General features: G+C 40.9%; 2 protein-coding genes across 2 annotated transcripts; both read right to left on the bottom strand.

The window, feature by feature from the left end:
• Positions 1-6,766: 6,766 nt before the first annotated feature.
• Positions 6,767-9,415, bottom strand: LOC113571209 (protein S100-A2-like). Its single transcript, XM_027000028.2, has 3 exons — positions 9,327-9,415; positions 7,804-7,935; positions 6,767-7,436 (listed from the first exon to the last, which is right to left on the bottom strand). The coding sequence occupies exons 1-3, from the start codon at positions 9,336-9,338 to the stop codon at positions 7,266-7,268; spliced, it is 315 nt and encodes a 104-aa protein (XP_026855829.2). The 5' UTR covers positions 9,339-9,415; the 3' UTR covers positions 6,767-7,265.
• A 554-nt stretch (positions 9,416-9,969) lies between these two features.
• Positions 9,970-18,748, bottom strand: dcst2 (DC-STAMP domain containing 2). Its single transcript, XM_035531118.1, has 15 exons — positions 18,538-18,748; positions 18,102-18,272; positions 17,886-17,987; positions 17,564-17,758; positions 16,195-16,260; positions 15,832-16,045; positions 15,513-15,670; positions 15,027-15,191; positions 14,216-14,383; positions 13,588-13,688; positions 11,756-11,886; positions 11,043-11,170; positions 10,763-10,847; positions 10,258-10,452; positions 9,970-10,116 (listed from the first exon to the last, which is right to left on the bottom strand). The coding sequence occupies exons 1-15, from the start codon at positions 18,746-18,748 to the stop codon at positions 10,092-10,094; spliced, it is 2,115 nt and encodes a 704-aa protein (XP_035387011.1). The 3' UTR covers positions 9,970-10,091.
• Between the last annotated feature and the right edge of the window lie 93 nt (positions 18,749-18,841).

Below are 18,841 nucleotides of genomic sequence, written 5' to 3'. Positions count from 1 at the left end.
ACTAATTAGACTTTCTCTTATGTATCTTATGACATGTTCATAAAATACATCACCCTTCTCACTTTTATCAATTGCATTTTTATCTTGCTGTGATGGGCTAATGTATAATCAATAAAGAAATATGATATCTGGAGGCAAATCTATACAGCAGCCTTAACAGTCTGTATAGACATAATTCAGCTGAAAAAGATACTTATTAATACATTGCTTAAGATTATAATAATAATTATTATTGTTGTTGTTGTCGTTGCAAAGGAGCGGATGGATTGAAACATCTATACATGGTACGCTAATTTTATGAAAAGTGGGATATCTGGAAAAGTGGGACAAATAAGTTTCATGTTCGTATTGCTTTTATATTGTCAGGAGCCAATCAAATACAATTAGCTTAAATTATTACTTTTCTTGTTGAGCATATTTTTGCCTCACGTCTTTTGCCAAAAATCAAACCAATGGGTACACCACAAGTCACCGGCACACTTTCAGAAGTATTATTTTCTATTTTGACAAAGTAGATCCTGCCTTGCAGGTATTCAGATTCAGTTGGGAACTGGAACGTTAGGAAAGAAATCCCGTGATTGCTCCTCCAGTTGCGTGTCGTTGGGATTGGCATAGTGCCGCTATCTGGTACCTGGGAACCAAGGTAGTACACACAGTCAACCACATCCCAACCAATAAGGCCCAAGTGACCAGCGACAGCTGTCCCCACTGGCACCTGTAATGTGACATAATAAAGAAATATAATTAAGTGGGCAGGGGAAAGGCGGGTCATTAGTAAAATGAAGGCAAAGCCAGAAGAAAAATGTAACAAAAGAAAGCGTTAAAAAAAAGAGAAAAAAAAAAGTGTGCTCAGAAGTAAAGGAGGAAGAGAGGGACTACGCATGCGGGAACACGCGGGAACATGCGGGAACACGCGTAAGACGCAGGGAAAGGGCATGCAATCATCGCTTGAAAGCTGCAGGTGTGGGTGCCATGATGACATCCTCAGGGAGGGAGTTCCACGAGTCTATAACCCACCTAGAGAGCCGAGCCTCGAGTCTGATGCGGTCTGACCTGGGCTTAGTCAGTTTCATAGAATGTCCTGAAGGGCTTCTATGGGAGCTGGTGTAAATAGCCCAGTTAGGTCAGGTCCAGTCTTATGCGTGAGTATACGATAGGTGAGTATGAGGTCACCTCGAAGCCACCTATAGTGCAAGGAGAACATCCCTAGGGTCTCAAGCCTAGTGACATAGTCCATGCCTCGCATGCCGCATACCATCTTAGTGCCAACCCGTAAAATGTGCTCCAGGGCCATTTTCTCCCTCACGAGTCAAGGAGGATTCTTCTGAACGCAACATTCCAGGTGTGGCCTGACAAATTATTTTACCAAAGGCCCTACGAACCATCCACAGAACATGGAAACCCTTAGTGGCTGAATCCTGCCATTGATAACTAGCCTTGAAATCACCAGAAAAGGTGAAGCCAGGGTCTTCCATCTGGCTATGAACTCATTGCTCCATTGTTGTCAGTGTTATCAGCGGCAGTGCTAAGATTGTGCAGTAGTAGAACTGATATCTTCACGGATTCTGTACTTAAATAAACGTCATTAATAACTCAGCATATACTGCCTTCATGTTCTAATTTCTCTGTTTTCTCGTGTTCTCTGTCCCTCCCTTTTTCTGAGCAGTCCCTGTTCTTTCTGTCTGCGTGATGCAGGTGGAGTTCACCTGGGATCAGGCCTCCCTGCTCACTTGTCCCTGAGCCACATTCTCTACCACCATGAAGTCTCTTGCTTGTGACATACCTGACAAAAGAAAACCTCACCTTCCCAGAGTTGGTCATGCACCAACTGGTCTTGGGATTAGGACTCAGACACGCCCTTAATCACCGAGTCCAGACTAGACAACTTCCTATCTGCCCAAGCCTTCGGCTTATCTATTGTGACATGCGCTATCTCTGCAATTATTCATCACATTAGCGATGCCATTATTATGTTATGCACTTTAGAGTACAACTAATTGTTTCAGACATAGAAATGTTTGTCAGTATAATTTTTATTGTGTTTCTCTGTTGTTTTCTTGGTTTATGCTCATTACTTCTGTCCATATCATTATGTTGTCGGACCGGAGGAGGATGGGTTCCCCCATTTGAGTCTTGGTCCCTCTTGAGCTTTCTACTTCACAGCCTCAGGGAGTTTGTTCTTGCCACTGTGGCCTTTGGCTTGTTACTGGGGGCTTGGACCCAGACATTTGTAAAGTTGCTTTGTGACAGAAGCTGTTGTAAAAAGCTTTATATAAATCAACATTGATTAAATAATTTAATTACCTTAATTAGAGCAGTCTCAGTACTAAGTGTAGGTCAAAATCCTGACTTAAATTTAGCTAGACATCTATATAATTTAGTGAAACATGTTCTCTTAAAAACTGGTAAATAAGAAGCTATACGTGGATGATTGAAGCAACTTACTGTATTGATTAAAATGTAATCAATAGCACTAAACTGGAGCATTTTAATACAACTATAGTAATGGCTTATCTGATATTGTGGATTTTAATGGTAAAAAAAACACAAAAAAAACCAAAACTCAATACATCACTCAGCTGGTATTAATTCAGAGGTTATTAGCTTGCCAACCATGGCGAAGAGTATTTTATTATTGTTATTGTAGATGCTGGATAAAACAGATTGTCTAGCTTTGCATATTATTATATTGTAATCATGCAACCTCTCATTGAAGATGTCCTTTAGAATCAGAAATCTGGTTTCATACCAACTGCGTTAAAACAAATGCATTTACCCACATATGAAAGAACACACTGTAATGATCTGATAACGCTGCATTCTAAACTGAGAATCTGTTGAGACCCTTTGAGATAACCAGATCTAGAGCGTGACTGCAACAATGTGTGCTCCCGGCCACATGCTGCAAAGGACCAACAGTCTGATGTAGTGGCATAATTCTCCTTGGAATTGTTAATATGTATATTAAAATTACCAGCAGGTACAAAATGGTAAAAATCAGTGGAAATAAAAAATTACTTCTGTAAATTTATCAGTCCATCCTCACTGTTCTACTAGACAATTACTAGTAGTATTCTGGGCAATTCTTTCAGAACTGCAGAGATACTCAACAGATTGTAAAAAGAAATCAGTGATAACTTGTGACATTTTGAGCAATTGTGACATTTTTCTTTGGAAAGAAACATGTAGAATAATAATCAGAATAAGCATTTTCTATTTTTATATTACACTGTATACACTTTTATATTACTGTATAAAATCTACTTCCATGTTACAAAATGTTACTAAAAGAATGCTGAATTGAGCTACGCAAATGTGTGTAAAGTCAACTGGCCTTGGGTACCAGAAGTGTGCCATGCTGTGCTCATCCCAATCAGGAAGCGATAACGTAAATGCATTCCAGCACCAAAGTAGTGGCCAGTAAAACCGATTAACAGATTTAGCTCATACAAAGCCATACCGAACTCACATTACATATCTAAGAGTTATATGTATATATACATAAGATTTATATGTATATGTATATAAGAAAATAGAGCAAGCCAATCAGAAAAGATGGTGAAGAAAATTAGAGCGAGCCAATCAAAGAAGATCAGGGATGCCCTGCCTTTAGGGAGTCCTGTAGGATATATAAGGTTATGCACCACCATCAGTTAGTCATTGTTAGTCACTCTAAAGACTGACTTCCTTTATTGCTCAAATTGATTATTTGTACTAAATAATTGTTTTTATTTTTGTTTATGTTAATTAGTTTTTTTCTTTTGCTTATTTTTGTTTTGCTTATCATTTTACCTATTTTATATGGGAGTTGGAAAATAATCCTCCATGACAAACTCCGTCAATAAAATTTGTAGTGTTCTTCGGAGGTCTGTAGACAATTACTAATGATATTCTTGGCACACCTTTCAGAACTTCACATAGATATAAAGTTATGAAATGACATCCGCTTGCATTGGAAAGAACAATTAAATAGATAAGCTGTACCTTTGACCTTTCAGCTGGTACCAGATATTTATGAAGTCTGGTGGAGCTGATTCTGTTAATATGGCTGTAGTAAGTTAGTAATGTAGTAACCTGTTTGCTTTGCTCCAAAGGTTGTGACTCACATTTTATTTACTGCAGGCTGAATACATTTTAAGTGTGACACAGTCCCTGTTCTGCATGAGCACTGGAATAGGAGGGATTACAGGCACACTTTGTGTTTTGAAGACGTACTAAAAAATCAATGTGCCACGCTGCTTGATGATGGTCGGTGTAGCTCCTGCTGACAGTGGGGTAGAGAGCTGTCTTTCTGGTGGTGGAGGATGTTGTGGGGTTTGGAGTGGTGGAATCAGCTGTTGCTTGGCAATCCTTGTGTGCTTGTGCCAATGTGTCTCCAGCCATTGGGGTGGATAAACTGTGCACCAGGAAAATTAAGCTCTCCGTCAGACTTTTGACACCCTTCTTGTTTGTGTGCAGTCCATCTTGTCTAAATATTCTCTCGACCCAAGATAAAACAGCTACACTGTTTGATGTACAGCTTTTATGCATCCAAGTGTTTAAGCAGCCTTGAGAACATATGTGGTCTTCATGCAAGCAGAGGACTACTGATAAATGACTGCATGTTGAGCGTGCTAAATTGATAAAGAGATTATTAAACTCCCCTTTTAATAGCATGGTATTTGGGTTTGGCTCTAACCTGGATCAATTGCTCATTTCAGTCAGCTTTACTCACAAAATCTGCTTCAAGTCAAGTCAAATGTAGTAATATAGCGCTTTTTACAACAGTGGTCACAAAGCAGCTTTGCAAATGTCTGAGTCCAAGCCCCCAGTGAGTAAGCCAAGGGCAAGGAAAAAATGCCTAGAGCATGAGGAAGAAACCTTGAGAGGAACCAAGGCTCAAAGGGGGGGCCCATCCTCCTCTGGCCCTCATCTATTCCTTCCGCTGGCCTGGCTTTTTGTGTCTCCACTACCCACCGCTCAGTTAAGCCCGTGGTCAGTGGTCTTAAACCAGCTCCATAAACGCATTTCCAACACTTCCATTTTCTGTAGAAAACTGTAACCATTTTAACATTATGTGACCTGAAACCCCTAGAAGACATTTTCTAATGTATCTTTCATAGCCAATAGGAACTTTCCCTGTTCTTGTAGCTGTAGCACTAAACAAAAAAAAAAAACAAAAACAAAAAAAAACGCCTAGTGCTACTGTTTTGTCTATAAATAATGAGCTCAGACACTGTAGCTTGAAAAACACATGAGAAACATCTGAGATAGCAGAGCTAAGCAGAGACGTGTATGAACAGCAAGGAAGCAGGAAGCAGAATCTAATTAAGAAATATACTAAAACTATTGAATGTTCTTCAGTGACTATGCACCCTACATGTCTAGTTCTGTACCTTATTCATGACATAATGTGTGAACAGTTTAAGTGAATGAATTCCACACCATTTTAGCATATCTCTATATAAAGATGTTTTGCAAGGACATGCTATGTAAATTCACCAATTTATTCATACAATTTCCACATCACCTCTGCTCCACAGTGTAATTAAGAACAATGTCTCAGAAGTGGCCCTGAGTAGACTTGAGAACATTTTAGGCCCCATGAAGGTATGTTAGAATCAAGTGGATAGGAAATCTGAGACATATGACTTGACAGTGATTTAATTTCTTATATCTGAAGGTGTCATGTAGCCATGCTGTACCATAATTAATCAATTAATGCTGTTTAAGACCAGTGATATTGTGTGGACTGATCATTGTTGCAATTTATCATTTTTGTGTGCCAAAGGTAACAACAAAAAAGACTCGAGTCTGAAGGACAAATGATGTATCCTCAAATTACCCTCGGAAGATTTATTGCGTAAAAGAAAGCATGAAGCAACAATGGGATGTATTACTGACAAACCTTCAATCAATTATATTACTTATACAGACTAAGCTAATTGTGTTAGGGCATTAAGAAGGTGAAGACTCCCCTTTTTATATATAAAACATTTTTTTCTGCAATAAAGTTGTAGACGAGTGTCCTGTTCTTGTATAATTAAACTTTTAAAAGGGGGCACTTGCTTGTTTTAATAAGTTATATCATCTGCTGATCTAAGTATGACTAGTCACTGTCTTACAGCAAAAACAAAAAAAATAATTTATATGTATGCATTCTGAGGCCAGACAAGGGCTCTTCTGACCCCTGCTGGATAACTTGTGCTATTATTCTGAGTGGGCCGTTTTGTTTCGGGGGTAAGAAGATAAACAGAGGTAAATATGACACAGCAGAGATGAAATGTTTTCTCCCCATGATGACTGGATGCTGCAGGTAGCTGAAAAGCCTACTCCTAGGATATAGCATTCATATGGCACAATACAGTTGGGTATGAATGTCTAGCACAAGGTGAACACTGTTACATATGCTTGCTTTTTGGCACAGGCATTATAGTTCTCAGCAAACAGAATTTGAAGCAAAATTTGTGAAACGTGGCAATAATTGTCAGTGTGACATGAGTTAATCATGATACTCATTTGTTCCAATGATTTGTGTGGCTTAGGGCAGTTGACACTCAAGTGCCCTCTAAACTGGTTGGAGGCATTTTGCAATCCTGGTCAGTCAGCCCTGTTACTGGGTATTATGTAGGTGGATGACATGTATCTACCTGACATGTACATCATACTTGAGCCGAGAAGGCATTGTTTACAGTTGTTTGGTGGAGAATAGCTTAAACATAAATTCCAGTAGTGCCACTGCTGAAATTTAGTTTCTCACCATAAAATATCACAACATTTCACTGGATGCCAAAATACAATTACATGTTTATTATGTCACATCTTCATTTACACTGAGAAATTTCAGTCTAACTTTTCCCACTGCACAAGAAAATATATTGTGTGCTACAGAGAAACATCAAAAAATTGTCTTGAAACAACAGAAACCACACTACACATCATGATAATGCTTCAGTCTCTATTGCAATTATCATTATTATACAAAAATATTGCAAAAGGCAGGCTGATTGAAAAATGTCAAATCAAATACCTGCAGCACCAGAGCACATCAACAAATAAGAAAGGCTGCTTCTTCTCATAACATTAGTCTAGCCCATGTGTACATCTAAGTTACTACACTATCATTGTTTAACCTTTCAAGTTACAAGCGGGGGTCACCTAGGAAATGTGATAACATGAGAACAAGGTGCCTGATTGAGAGCCTGCTGATTTTCCACAAGAGTACAGGCACTGGGAGGGGCTTATTTGAGTAGTTTGATTGGTTGGGCTATTTGCTTGCCTTGGTCTCAAAGTAACAGGCAAGTACACTTTACATTTTTGTCTTTCTGAAACAGCCCAAACTGGGTGCTTGCCAGGGAATTTACCAGCTTCCAAAAGTCCTTAAAGGTGACTCCCTGCCCTTCCGTCACATCCATGTCTTTCAGAAGCTGGTTTAAACCCTCCGGATCCCCAGGAGTCTATAAAAGAAATGCATAAAACATTATCCCTCTTAAACTCATAAAATGGTTACCCGGTTCACATTCACCATATCAACATCAGACACTAAAGCACGTCCATTTTGAGTGTTAGAATTTGCATTGCTTTTGTGTGTAAGCATTTATTAGAAAATAATGAGTAAAAACATTGTAAAGCCTATAACAAAACACATTTTCTAATACCTTCCATTGAAAAATAGAGCTGAATGAGTTAATCAGTGTAGAATATTAGTTTTCCCAGTAGATTTAATTTGGCTGAAGAAGAGTTATAGGGTTCACCATATTGAGGAGTCCTACTGTGTTACTACCCACATAGTATTACACATTTTCTGTTATGAGGTCAGCTTACCTTCACCATAGTAGGCAGCTCTTTGGAGACCATACTTTGGAACTCTTCCGCTGTCAAAGTGGGACCCTCATTAGCAGACGCTGCATGGAACTGTGTCACCAGCATGTTGATGGCTAATTCTAGATCTGTGTACTACAGAAAGGAGTGACATATAATAAAGTTTCCCTTTATGGTCAATGTTACTTAACTTTACCATAAATAATGCCTTTATTATCATTTTATTATATAAGTTTGTTAAAAAAATAAAAATTAAAAAACATTTAAAATTAAATGTGAAAAAATTTATGATTTTTCCTGGAAAAGTGTAAAGTGTACTATATATAAAAAACACACTAAGACTTTTAATTCCTAGTGGCAAGACACAATGAAACAATGCAATCACATATTACGAAGAAACTGTATAAGTGCATACAGGGTTAGGAAACAGTAGCAGGTATTCTGCCACGCTCCAGGAGTCTGCTGATTCCATTCATTTAGACTACACTGAAAAACTCCAGACAAGAACCACAGTCTAAATGCTAGATAATCCAGTGAGATTATGTATTTAAAAGCAGTGTGATGCTTTGAATCTCGGCTACATTTTTATATTATGAACAATGAAAGGGTATAATACTCGCTCTGGTTTCTAACCCCCAATTCTTTGCACTTGAAAGGAACCTTAAAAAGATGTGAAATATGTGCTTCAGAACAAGCCTGAACCTGAACTATTAACAACCACCTGAGTTTACTGACCGTTTGATAAATCCTTTACTGGCCAAAAGGCACACATACACAGCTGCTGGAACAATGTTAGAATTTGATTGCCAGGGTGAATCTGGTACCTATCTAGGTACACAATGCTTGGTTTCCCTGTCCTCATGTTGAACTGGACTCACTACTACTAGTCATGTTAACTGTAACATGTACAGTAAGACCCCTTTTACTTAGCCAGGTAACTAAGCCCAGACGAGGCAGCTCAGGAAGTAGTTATGGTATCATGGGGTAGGCTGCTTGCAACACACAAAGCACTACTATTTGCTTTTTGGGCGTTGGCCAGTAGAAAAGAAACGTATTTTGACTGTGGTGTGGACAAAGCTATGAAAATATGCCCTAAAGTGAAATTTGGATGACAATCATTTGGAGAATTAAAAATTTTCTGTGATCTGATATTCCAAAGCTTGTAAAGAATGCTCTCCAAGTCAATATATTGCAGTGAAAAAGAATCTAAAGTAGTGGCTAGGGAAAAGGCAGTTTATAGTTTAGCTTCGTAATTATTATGAAGTAATAGGTTTAGAGATGAAATAACTAGGCAACTTGCTACATAACTAATGTGTAATTTACACATTAATTCGAAATTGTTTTTAGTAAATTGGTATACACCCGGTTTGAAGATGTATATGAATGTTTATTTATGTTGAACCACTCCAACCGATTACTTCAAACTTCAAAGTGATTGAATCACATTAGTTATTTTTTGACACTTTTAAATAATTTTGATCGTGCATCCTCACATAAATCTACACGGAAAACGTACAAACGCTTACCTGTGTGGCCATATCGTCCGTTTTAGCCTCCGGATTTCGAGGAAACTACGTAGGTGAAGTATAGTGATAGTATTTTATCACCACCCAACGCCTGGAGCACGTTCGGTACCCTCCTACCTTCCACGTCAGTCCCGCAGGACTCCAGCAAATACGGTGCAAGTCCCACAAAGACGTCATTTAAAAAATCTCAGGTTTTATGTGGTGCTATGTAGCTTGACTTTTAAAATGTTGCTATTCGAGCAAGATGTCATGGTTCTGCTCACTATAAGACTGTGCCAGCTTTGCCACGTCAGAGCGCAAACACGAAATAGTTTTGAAATCGTAAGATTTTGTGTATATGTTTATATGTTTCTTATATTCTTTTGTTTATATGTTTCTTACTTAACAGAAGGCAACAGTGCATAAGCGCTCGGTACTGCATATTTTACTGGCAGTGGAGCAGAAAGAAAGCAGAGAGATGGACCAAAAGCAAACCAGACTGACCAGATTATGATAGAGGATCTGAGAACAATGGCATTTTCAAGACTGGTAACACGTCTCTGGGGCAAATGAAAGCTTTACATTTATAGTGACATTCTCTGATACATTTTATTTGGATATGAATTTTGGTTTAATACTAAAATTAAGTGGCTCATCATTGTTCTTTACAAGGGTTGTAAGTATTTTTATGAGACTTTGATGGCTAGAAGGTATGTGAAGCACCAAATGAGTCATAGATGGAACATAGATCTCAAACTGTGTTTTCAAAGTGTTGGATGTTTCAATTCACAGCTCTTGGTTGCTTCTGTCACTGAAACACACAGACACAGACAGAAATATATCTGCTATGGAAGCAATAAACATGAACATGTAAAATTATTAATGTAATATCTTTACAACATAGGCTATGAGTATGCTGTGATAACACTCTGTGTTCCTAACTCTGTGGTACCTTAACTCGGAATCACTCGACTCCTCTGTCTCCACTGATCTCCTGCTCCCCCTGCTCCTGCTTTCTCTGATTGGCCTCCCTGTCACCACAGACACACACCTCCTCATCAGCTTCCTCCTGTCAGTCCTCTGGCTGACGTGTGGTGATGTCATAGCTGCCTCCGCCAGGTTCAGCTGCTCCTCGTCGCTGGAGTCCCTGAAACACATATGTGCAGCACAGACATGATGGGCTAGATCCTTCATTTAAATTAGAGCAACCAAGAAAAAATATCAGGTAAGTGATAAATGTCTAAAAAACGTAATTTAATGAAATATAAATACATGCTATTTACAGGTATCAGTCACTCCACACACAAGTGCGCACACACACACACACACACACACACACACACACACACACACACACACACACACATACATACATATATATATATATATATATATATATATATAAACACTTGGATTTAGTTCCTGTCTTTTGATGAACTCAATCACATTTGACTCACAGCTCCTGCTCAGAGTCTTCCTGGGGTCCCATACAGAGAGCACAGATACTCCCCATTACCCTGAAGCAACGCATGCAGAAACACCCTGCAGAAATAGATTCAAATACTCACTGTTTACAGCATATTTAGAGTTCACATCTGTGCATCTTGAACCAACTGAGGCTTTTAATAGCCCCCAAATATGAGAGGATGTATTTTGTAAGATTAAAGCCCTGAGGAATAGGCTGGAGATACCTGCTGATATAACATGAAATATTTATGGCAATAGGATATTAAAAACCTGTGCAATTTGGGGTCGAGCAGATATGCACATCTGGGCTGTCTTTGCGCTTCATTGCTTGGCCACAGGCCAAGCAACACTTATCACACACCCCCAGGAATCTGGCTATGGTGGCCCCACCAGGTAGACTGCACACACACACACAGACACACACACACACGCACGCGCACACATGCACACATGCACACACACACATTCACACACACACACACACACACACACACACACACACACACACACACACATTTAGATACAGTGGCTCCAGTGCATACCACGCCCACAATTATAATGCTTGTCAGGACTCGCTCTTACCTATGTGCTCTTATTCACTTCTACCAGGTGTTAGTCATTCAGTGTTAGTCATGATGATTAGTAGTGTTATGACAAAAAGCATAGGTCTCTATTACTTTCTTGGTATTTTTAAACAGTAGTCACAAATTAATGTATTACCAGCCTGTCATTGGTTACTTGAACTACTTTAGAATGTGGTACTATTTAACAGTGGATCTTATTGTCAGCTGTGTTGTATTGACTAGTATTATAGCTGTCCCTAACATCTTTAACCATATATCATGAAACAATGCCTAGAGCAGGCCTGCCACCAGAACTTGGGATTAAAGGCTGGCTAATCATCATCCTCTTCCGTTTGTAGGCAGCACAGGCTGTGTGACTCACCGCGGTGTCAGTGTTTGCTGTGTGCTGCCATGACTCACTTCAGTGCCAGTGTGTGCAGTGCTCTGCCATGACCCCGGTCCTGCTTGCACCTGGCCACCGCCCTTAGCAGAGCTCTACCCAGAAAGCCACGCTGAGAGAGGATGTGTCCACGTAGCCACAGGATCCTCTCCTGCAACACACGCGCACACACGTGCACATATACACACACACACACACACGCACACACACACGTGCACATATACACATACACACACACGTGCGCATATACACATACACACACGCACACACACACGTGCACATATACACATACACACACGCACACACACACACACGTGCACAGACACACACACACGCACACACACACGTGCACATATACACATACACACACACACGTGCACATATACACATACACACACACACGCACACGTGCACATATACACACACACACGCACACACACACACACACGTGCACAGACACACACGCACACACACACACGTGCACATATACACATACACACACACACGCGCACGCACACACACATGTGCACATATACACATACACACACGCACACACACACACACGTGCACATACACACACACGCGCGCACACACACACACATGTGCACATATACACATACACACACGCACACACACACGTGCACATATACACATACACACACACACGCGCACACACGTGCACATATACACATACACACACGCACACACACACATGTACATATACACATACACATACACACACACACGCACACGCACACACACGTGCACAGACACACACACACACGCACACACACACACGTGCACATATACACATACACACACACACACGCACACACACATGTGCACATATACACATACACACACACACACGCGCACGCACACACACGTGCACATATACACATACACACACGCACACACACACACACGTGCACAGACACACACACGCACACACACACACAAATGGAAATATGATGCAGTTTCAGTTAAACATAAAGGAAATCTCAGAAGCCACTTTTAAATTTATGAAAAATAATCAAGGAAACATTTACAAAGCGATCATTTGACTTCTTGAATCAGTGCAGGGCATAGAGAGCTGAACAGTCTTTGAAGCTTTGGTTTAATCCTCCAGTTCAATGGATTTGAAATGACATAATTACTTTGATGTTAAACTGCAGAATCTCAACTTTAATTTGAGCATATTTACACCTATATTGGGTGAACCATACAGAGATTAAAGTTCTTTGGATCCGTAGAACCCCTCTCTCTTTCTGTGGCTCAGAATGAACATAACATGAAATTAACATAACTAAAATTTCCATGTTGATCAGTTTACTGCAATTCTTTAAGTGTGTGATCCATAGATGCCACTGTCCAATTCCTAACAGACTGCACTGTGCCTATGAAGAGGTGCATGGAGAGGATTGTCTTTACACATGTGTAGCATTCTTTGAATAGTTCCAATTCCATTTGCCTTCCTTCCTTCCTTCCTATGAGTATCCAGTGCACACGTTCTCTTTACCCAGTGGCAGGAATGATAGAAAACAAATGAATTAAAAGGAAAAGTGACTCTCCAAAATCCTGCTGCAAAGTTGCAAAAATGAGCAGGGACAGAGTTGCATACAACAGAAGGTGAGTCATACCTTGGTACCATGGTTACAGGTGGTTTACACGCACCAATTACCACTTGACCGGTGATTTTATACCTCTTAAAAGTGAAAAGTAGATATGAAGTTGACTTAAAAACTGCAAAGACCCGAACCATTTAAAGAAAATGGAAAAGCATTTAAAGTAGCAGTGGACTAGCGTGTAGTGGAAATAACCCCTGACTTCATTTGGGCGACTGTTGGCTTACTTGTTCCCGCTGAGGATGGTAATGGGTGCACACAAGCCTCTGCAGCCGTTTTGCATAACTTCCAGCAAGCACCAGGAAGAAGGAAAGACCATATAGCAGGCCTGAGTGGATAGGAGGGCAAAAGTCTGCCAACTGCATGTTACCACTTCCCCAGCAAATTGTTAACCAGATATACCATAAAACAACCTACATGTGCCATATAAACTACATGTTTCACCATATCATTTCAAACTGACTTCACAACTGAGTCAAAGATTAGGAGTTTTCATCACATAATTGACTTTCAATGCTATTTATAAAACGACTCAAAAGGCTAGTTTCAAAACCTGTTCCAGCACACCTAAATCTGAGTACTGCTCTATGTAGTTAATGAATCATATGTCAACAACTATAATCCCTAAGCAAATTGTTCTTTTGCAAAATCATGAGAAACAGGTTCTGTTGTTCTTATTGGTAGTGGTTGCTTTACTGTGTAGTACTGGTGCACTATTACCTACACCTACAACTTTAGCAAAGTACAGAGATCTGATAGAACTTTGACAGAGAAATAACATAAATATTGAACTGTGCCAGTCCTAGCCACTAGATGCCATCAGAGCGCTGTTTAATCTTTTAAACATATCCTCACCAATGATTAGGTAGCCTGTGTAGTCTGGCTCTAGAGGCTTCATGAGGCATTTCTTGTTCAGGACTGTGATGTTCCCTCTCTGCAGGATGTCAAAAGAGGTCACAATGTCCTTATAAATGTCTGCTGCATAGCCTGATCCATTCACTTGAATGTCAATAATTACAGGAGCTGCAGAAATACATAAAAATGTCCTCTATGACAAATACATACATTTATACAATCCCAAAAAAATGTAACAAAAAATATTTTGTAGAGCAAAATGTAAAATGGAGAGTTTAAATTGTGCATTGACAGACAGTTTGGAAAAGCTCTTTTCAGATGCAAATAACACTGTGCCCTGTTTTAGCATATGATTAAATCATAGGGTTTTTCTGCATGCAGTGCTTCAGGGTAATCAGGGAGCTTCAGGTAATATCGATTTTGTTTTCTATGAATCATCCAAATATCAATCTAGTACTGAAAAGGTTTTGACTATAACAGGAATACTCCTATTTGGACACATGAATAAGCCAATGTTATAGTAAAATCATGAATGAACTGTTCTAGAACTATTTTAACTTAATTAAGATTATTTTTCAGTAAGCATACATGTAAATGGAAATTGGAATAACTATTCCATGTTTAATGAATACATTTATCAGCTGAAAACTTGATATAAAAATGCAGAAGACTAATAACACTTTTGCAATTTCTACTCAGTTTTCAATATAAAGTCACTACATTATTTGGGCAACTAACACTGATCGAGCATGTGAGGTATCCGTTTACAATATTGTCAAAGAAACACAGTTTCAACTCAAAGGCTTCTCACCTCTGGCCACTATCTCTCCCTGAGCTTGGTGATGCAGTATGTCAAAAACCCAGAACACCATGAGGTCGAGGGCCATCACCACACAGCCCATTGCCATGTGCCTCAGCAGAGACACGAGACCAGCTGCGACAGCTCGCCTCTCCTGAGCTGTCAGGCGCACAGAGTCTTGTGGGGGTGGGACACAGCAAACATGTCTGGTTAGATCCAGAGTAGACCTATCTCATTATTGGATTCTTTCTCTCTTTGTCTTTCACACACACACACAAACAGACACGCATACGCGCGCACACACACACACATACACACACACGCACACACACACACGCACACACACACACACGCGCACACACACGCACACGCACACACCACACGCACACGCACACACACACACGCACGCACACACACACACACACACGCACACACACACACACACACACACACACACAAACACACACACGGAGGCTCTATCGGATCCAGTTTCCTCACAGGGTGTGATATAGGTCCGAGCTTCCTTTTCATTGAGCGGTAATACTGCCAGTCTTCCCTGTCTGGAGAACTTGTGGTCCAGCTCCACAAACTGCTCTGTTATGTAAAAGTTCTCAAAATCATCCACATGAAGGTAGCGATGTTTGTACAGGACAGCCCTGTTTACAAGTGCAAAACAAACGCACACCATTGTACACAATCGGTAGGTTGCATTAAATGCAGCTACTCTAAGAGACCTTTTAATATTAGACTATACTCACTATCACTATGACATAATTGAGAGGCTGTGGTATGGCCTGACTGCTTGTGGTATACTCACTGCAGGTACATTAGCAGCAGCATAAACAGGCCCACGTAGGTCAGCAGGGCCATTATCTCCAGGAAGCGGCTCTGGTCACGTTCCACCTCTTCCAGGATCTTCCGTGCCATGTCCTGCACGGATTGACTGCTATCCAGGCTCATGTTGAAGTGCACAGAGGTTGACATGTTGAACTCAAACTCCTTTTTCATTTGCTCGAATGCCACAATGGTTGCTGGTGTGCAATCAGCCAACCAAATTCAGAAAAGCGAATCAAAAGGAAACCAGGTGTTAATATCAGGATGCTGCTGAGGCGTGAAAGAACACGGCTATTTGTATTATTTCTGCAGAAGTGCACAGAAAAGAGGATGAGGCAGCACTTACGGAGAGCCAACTTAGTTTTTAGATGATTACCAATATAAGAGGGTAGGATACAGAAGAATTCACCAACTGTTGAGGAAGAGGTTGGGGAGAAATGTTACATGCTGAATATAGTCACTGATGTAAATAAAGCCTCACAAAATATATGGTACTCATAGCATCCAAAGCTTTGCTACACTGAGGAAAAAAATCAAATTTGGCATCTCTTTGTCATGGCACTAAAGATTTTAAATGTGTTCAGGCTCCTAAAAGTTGGCTAAGGTTATTAGGTTATCTGAATTTTAAAGTGTTAAAACCTGCCTTTTTAAATGTAACATCCTTTTTAAAGTATGCAGCATTGTGGATTACATTAAATACTGTAGCACAATTAAACGCAGTACTGCACTCTGCACTCCACACTGCAGTGCCGTGAAACGCAGTACTGCACCCTGCACTCCACACTGCAGTGCCGTGAAACGCAGTACTGCACCCTGCACTCCACACTGCAGTGCCGTGAAACGCAGTACTGCACCCTGCACTCCACACTGCAGTGCCGTGAAACGCAGTACTGCACCCTGCACTCCACACTGCAGTGCCGTGAAACGCAGTACTGCACCCTGCACTCCACACTGCAGTGCCGTGAAACGCAGTACTGCACCCTGCACTCCACACTGCAGTGCCGTGAAACGCAGTACTGCACCCTGCACTCCACACTGCAGTGCCGTGAAACGCAGTACTGCACCCTGCACTCCACACTGCAGCGCTGTGAAACACAGTATGGCATTGCTCCAATGCAGCACTGTGAAACGTGATATTCCACAGCTCGGATCGGTGTGCTGAACTATAGGGTTGTTTCTCCTATGCTGTGTGTGCAGTCTGAGGAGGCAAGCACCATAGCACCAAACGACGAGTAATTTGAAAAGGACACATGCAGGGAAGCGAGTGATGCGTGCTTGCGCAGGAACACGATGGGCATGAGAAAAGCACATTGCAGCCTCAGCATTCCGAGCACATCTTAAGATGCTTTTACTGTGCAGTGCTGATGCCTGAAGAGGATACATTATAAACACTTGTGGATATTGACATTTATGCATTAATGACAGCAGGAGTAGAACTCTTTATTACTAGTGTGAAAAGAGTTTTAAATGGTATAAACTGACAGCACTATCATAAAGAAGTCGTTATGGGACATTGTTCTAAAACACTGTAAAACTATAATAAAGCACTGTGTATGTAATACACAGTAATCAAATCAATGCACTACAATCCCAAGAAAAAGAGGGGAAAACCTCTTTATAACAATGAGTCAGAGGACCCTGACCAGAATCTTCCCCTGAAGATGGTAATTACATTACTCAAAAAGTTCATAAATTACAAAGTGACAGGGTCTAACCGCGTGTAAGGCCGCATAGAGGCCTGAAGCCGTCCACCATGTGGCAGAGGAAGGAGAAGACAGACAGCAGAGTCAGGCAGTTGGCGCGGCCCTCGTCGAACAAGGAATTACACTTTTTATACGGTGTCCCCATGTTATCGTTACAGATGTCACCGATGCTCGCTAGGAAGTGCAGCACGTTCCTCAGGGAGCGAGCTGAAAAGGGGCAGGGAAAGAGAAGAGCGATTACCACGAGGAACTGTAGGCGATTCAGGCACTCGGCCACTCTAATGGCAAGCTTCCCTGCTTTGTGCATGTGTAACTGACATAAAGAGAAACTCACAAATATGACGCACGGACTCCGAGAGGGCTTGGATGAAGTTCTGCACCCTGCCTGCCAGCGAGTAGGCATTCCGGCTAACCTCCTTAATCTTATTCAGCACAGCTAACACATCCAGACGCACGTTGTTAGTCATATATAAACCATGTCGCTATCTCAGTCCCATTTTGCCCTGAGAGTGATACGCTTGCATTTAATACAGATGCGTGTGCTCCTTACGTAGCAGAGGATTGGATGCCCGCTGCATGAGCTGCTGTGTTTGGTTCATGGCGAGCTCTGCTCCACACACCACGCTGCCAGCTGCTCGCTCGAAGTTTGCCAACGTGCTGTTGAAAGGGCCTTGTATCACCATGGTGAGGATGAGGAAAAGCAGCAACTTTTTACCCTCCACTTTAAAATGGAAAAAAATACACAATATTGGACAATGAGTGGCTACGAGTAGGTTTCATAACTACATTTAATTCTGTCAGATTATATAGGATTGGCGGACCACAGTGAAGCCCAGTAAATCCTACTGTGTGGGCCTGCTGTTGTGTTTAAAGTAACATAAAGTAACCAAGGAAGGACATTTTGATAGAACCTAATACGTAAACCTGTTTTCCTAACAGTTTGATGGTGCATACATTTTATTAATAAATACGGAACTGAATCTTACTAGAGCAAAACATGGGCAGCATCACCATGACGTTAGAGCGTATGTGAACGGATAGGGCCATTCCGAACCCCGTGAAAGTGGCGATGGTAACGGTGGTTGCGATGCAGAACCACGGCGAGTGGTTCTGCACGTACAGTGCTGTCATGCCAAAGATGAAGGCGAGTAACAGGCCAATAAAAAACCAGCCAAGACTGTGTCTGGCACGACGCATTGCTGATCTGTGGAAGAGCCATGATGCCGGTCTACAAATGGGTTTGAAAACATTTCTTCTAGGTTTCATCCTGTATATGAAAAAAAACAAAGA

This window comes from Electrophorus electricus, chromosome 10 (genome assembly GCF_013358815.1).
Source record: "Electrophorus electricus isolate fEleEle1 chromosome 10, fEleEle1.pri, whole genome shotgun sequence".
Taxonomy (NCBI): Eukaryota; Metazoa; Chordata; class Actinopteri; order Gymnotiformes; family Gymnotidae; genus Electrophorus; species Electrophorus electricus.
This window is presented reverse-complemented; position numbering and strand designations above follow the sequence as displayed.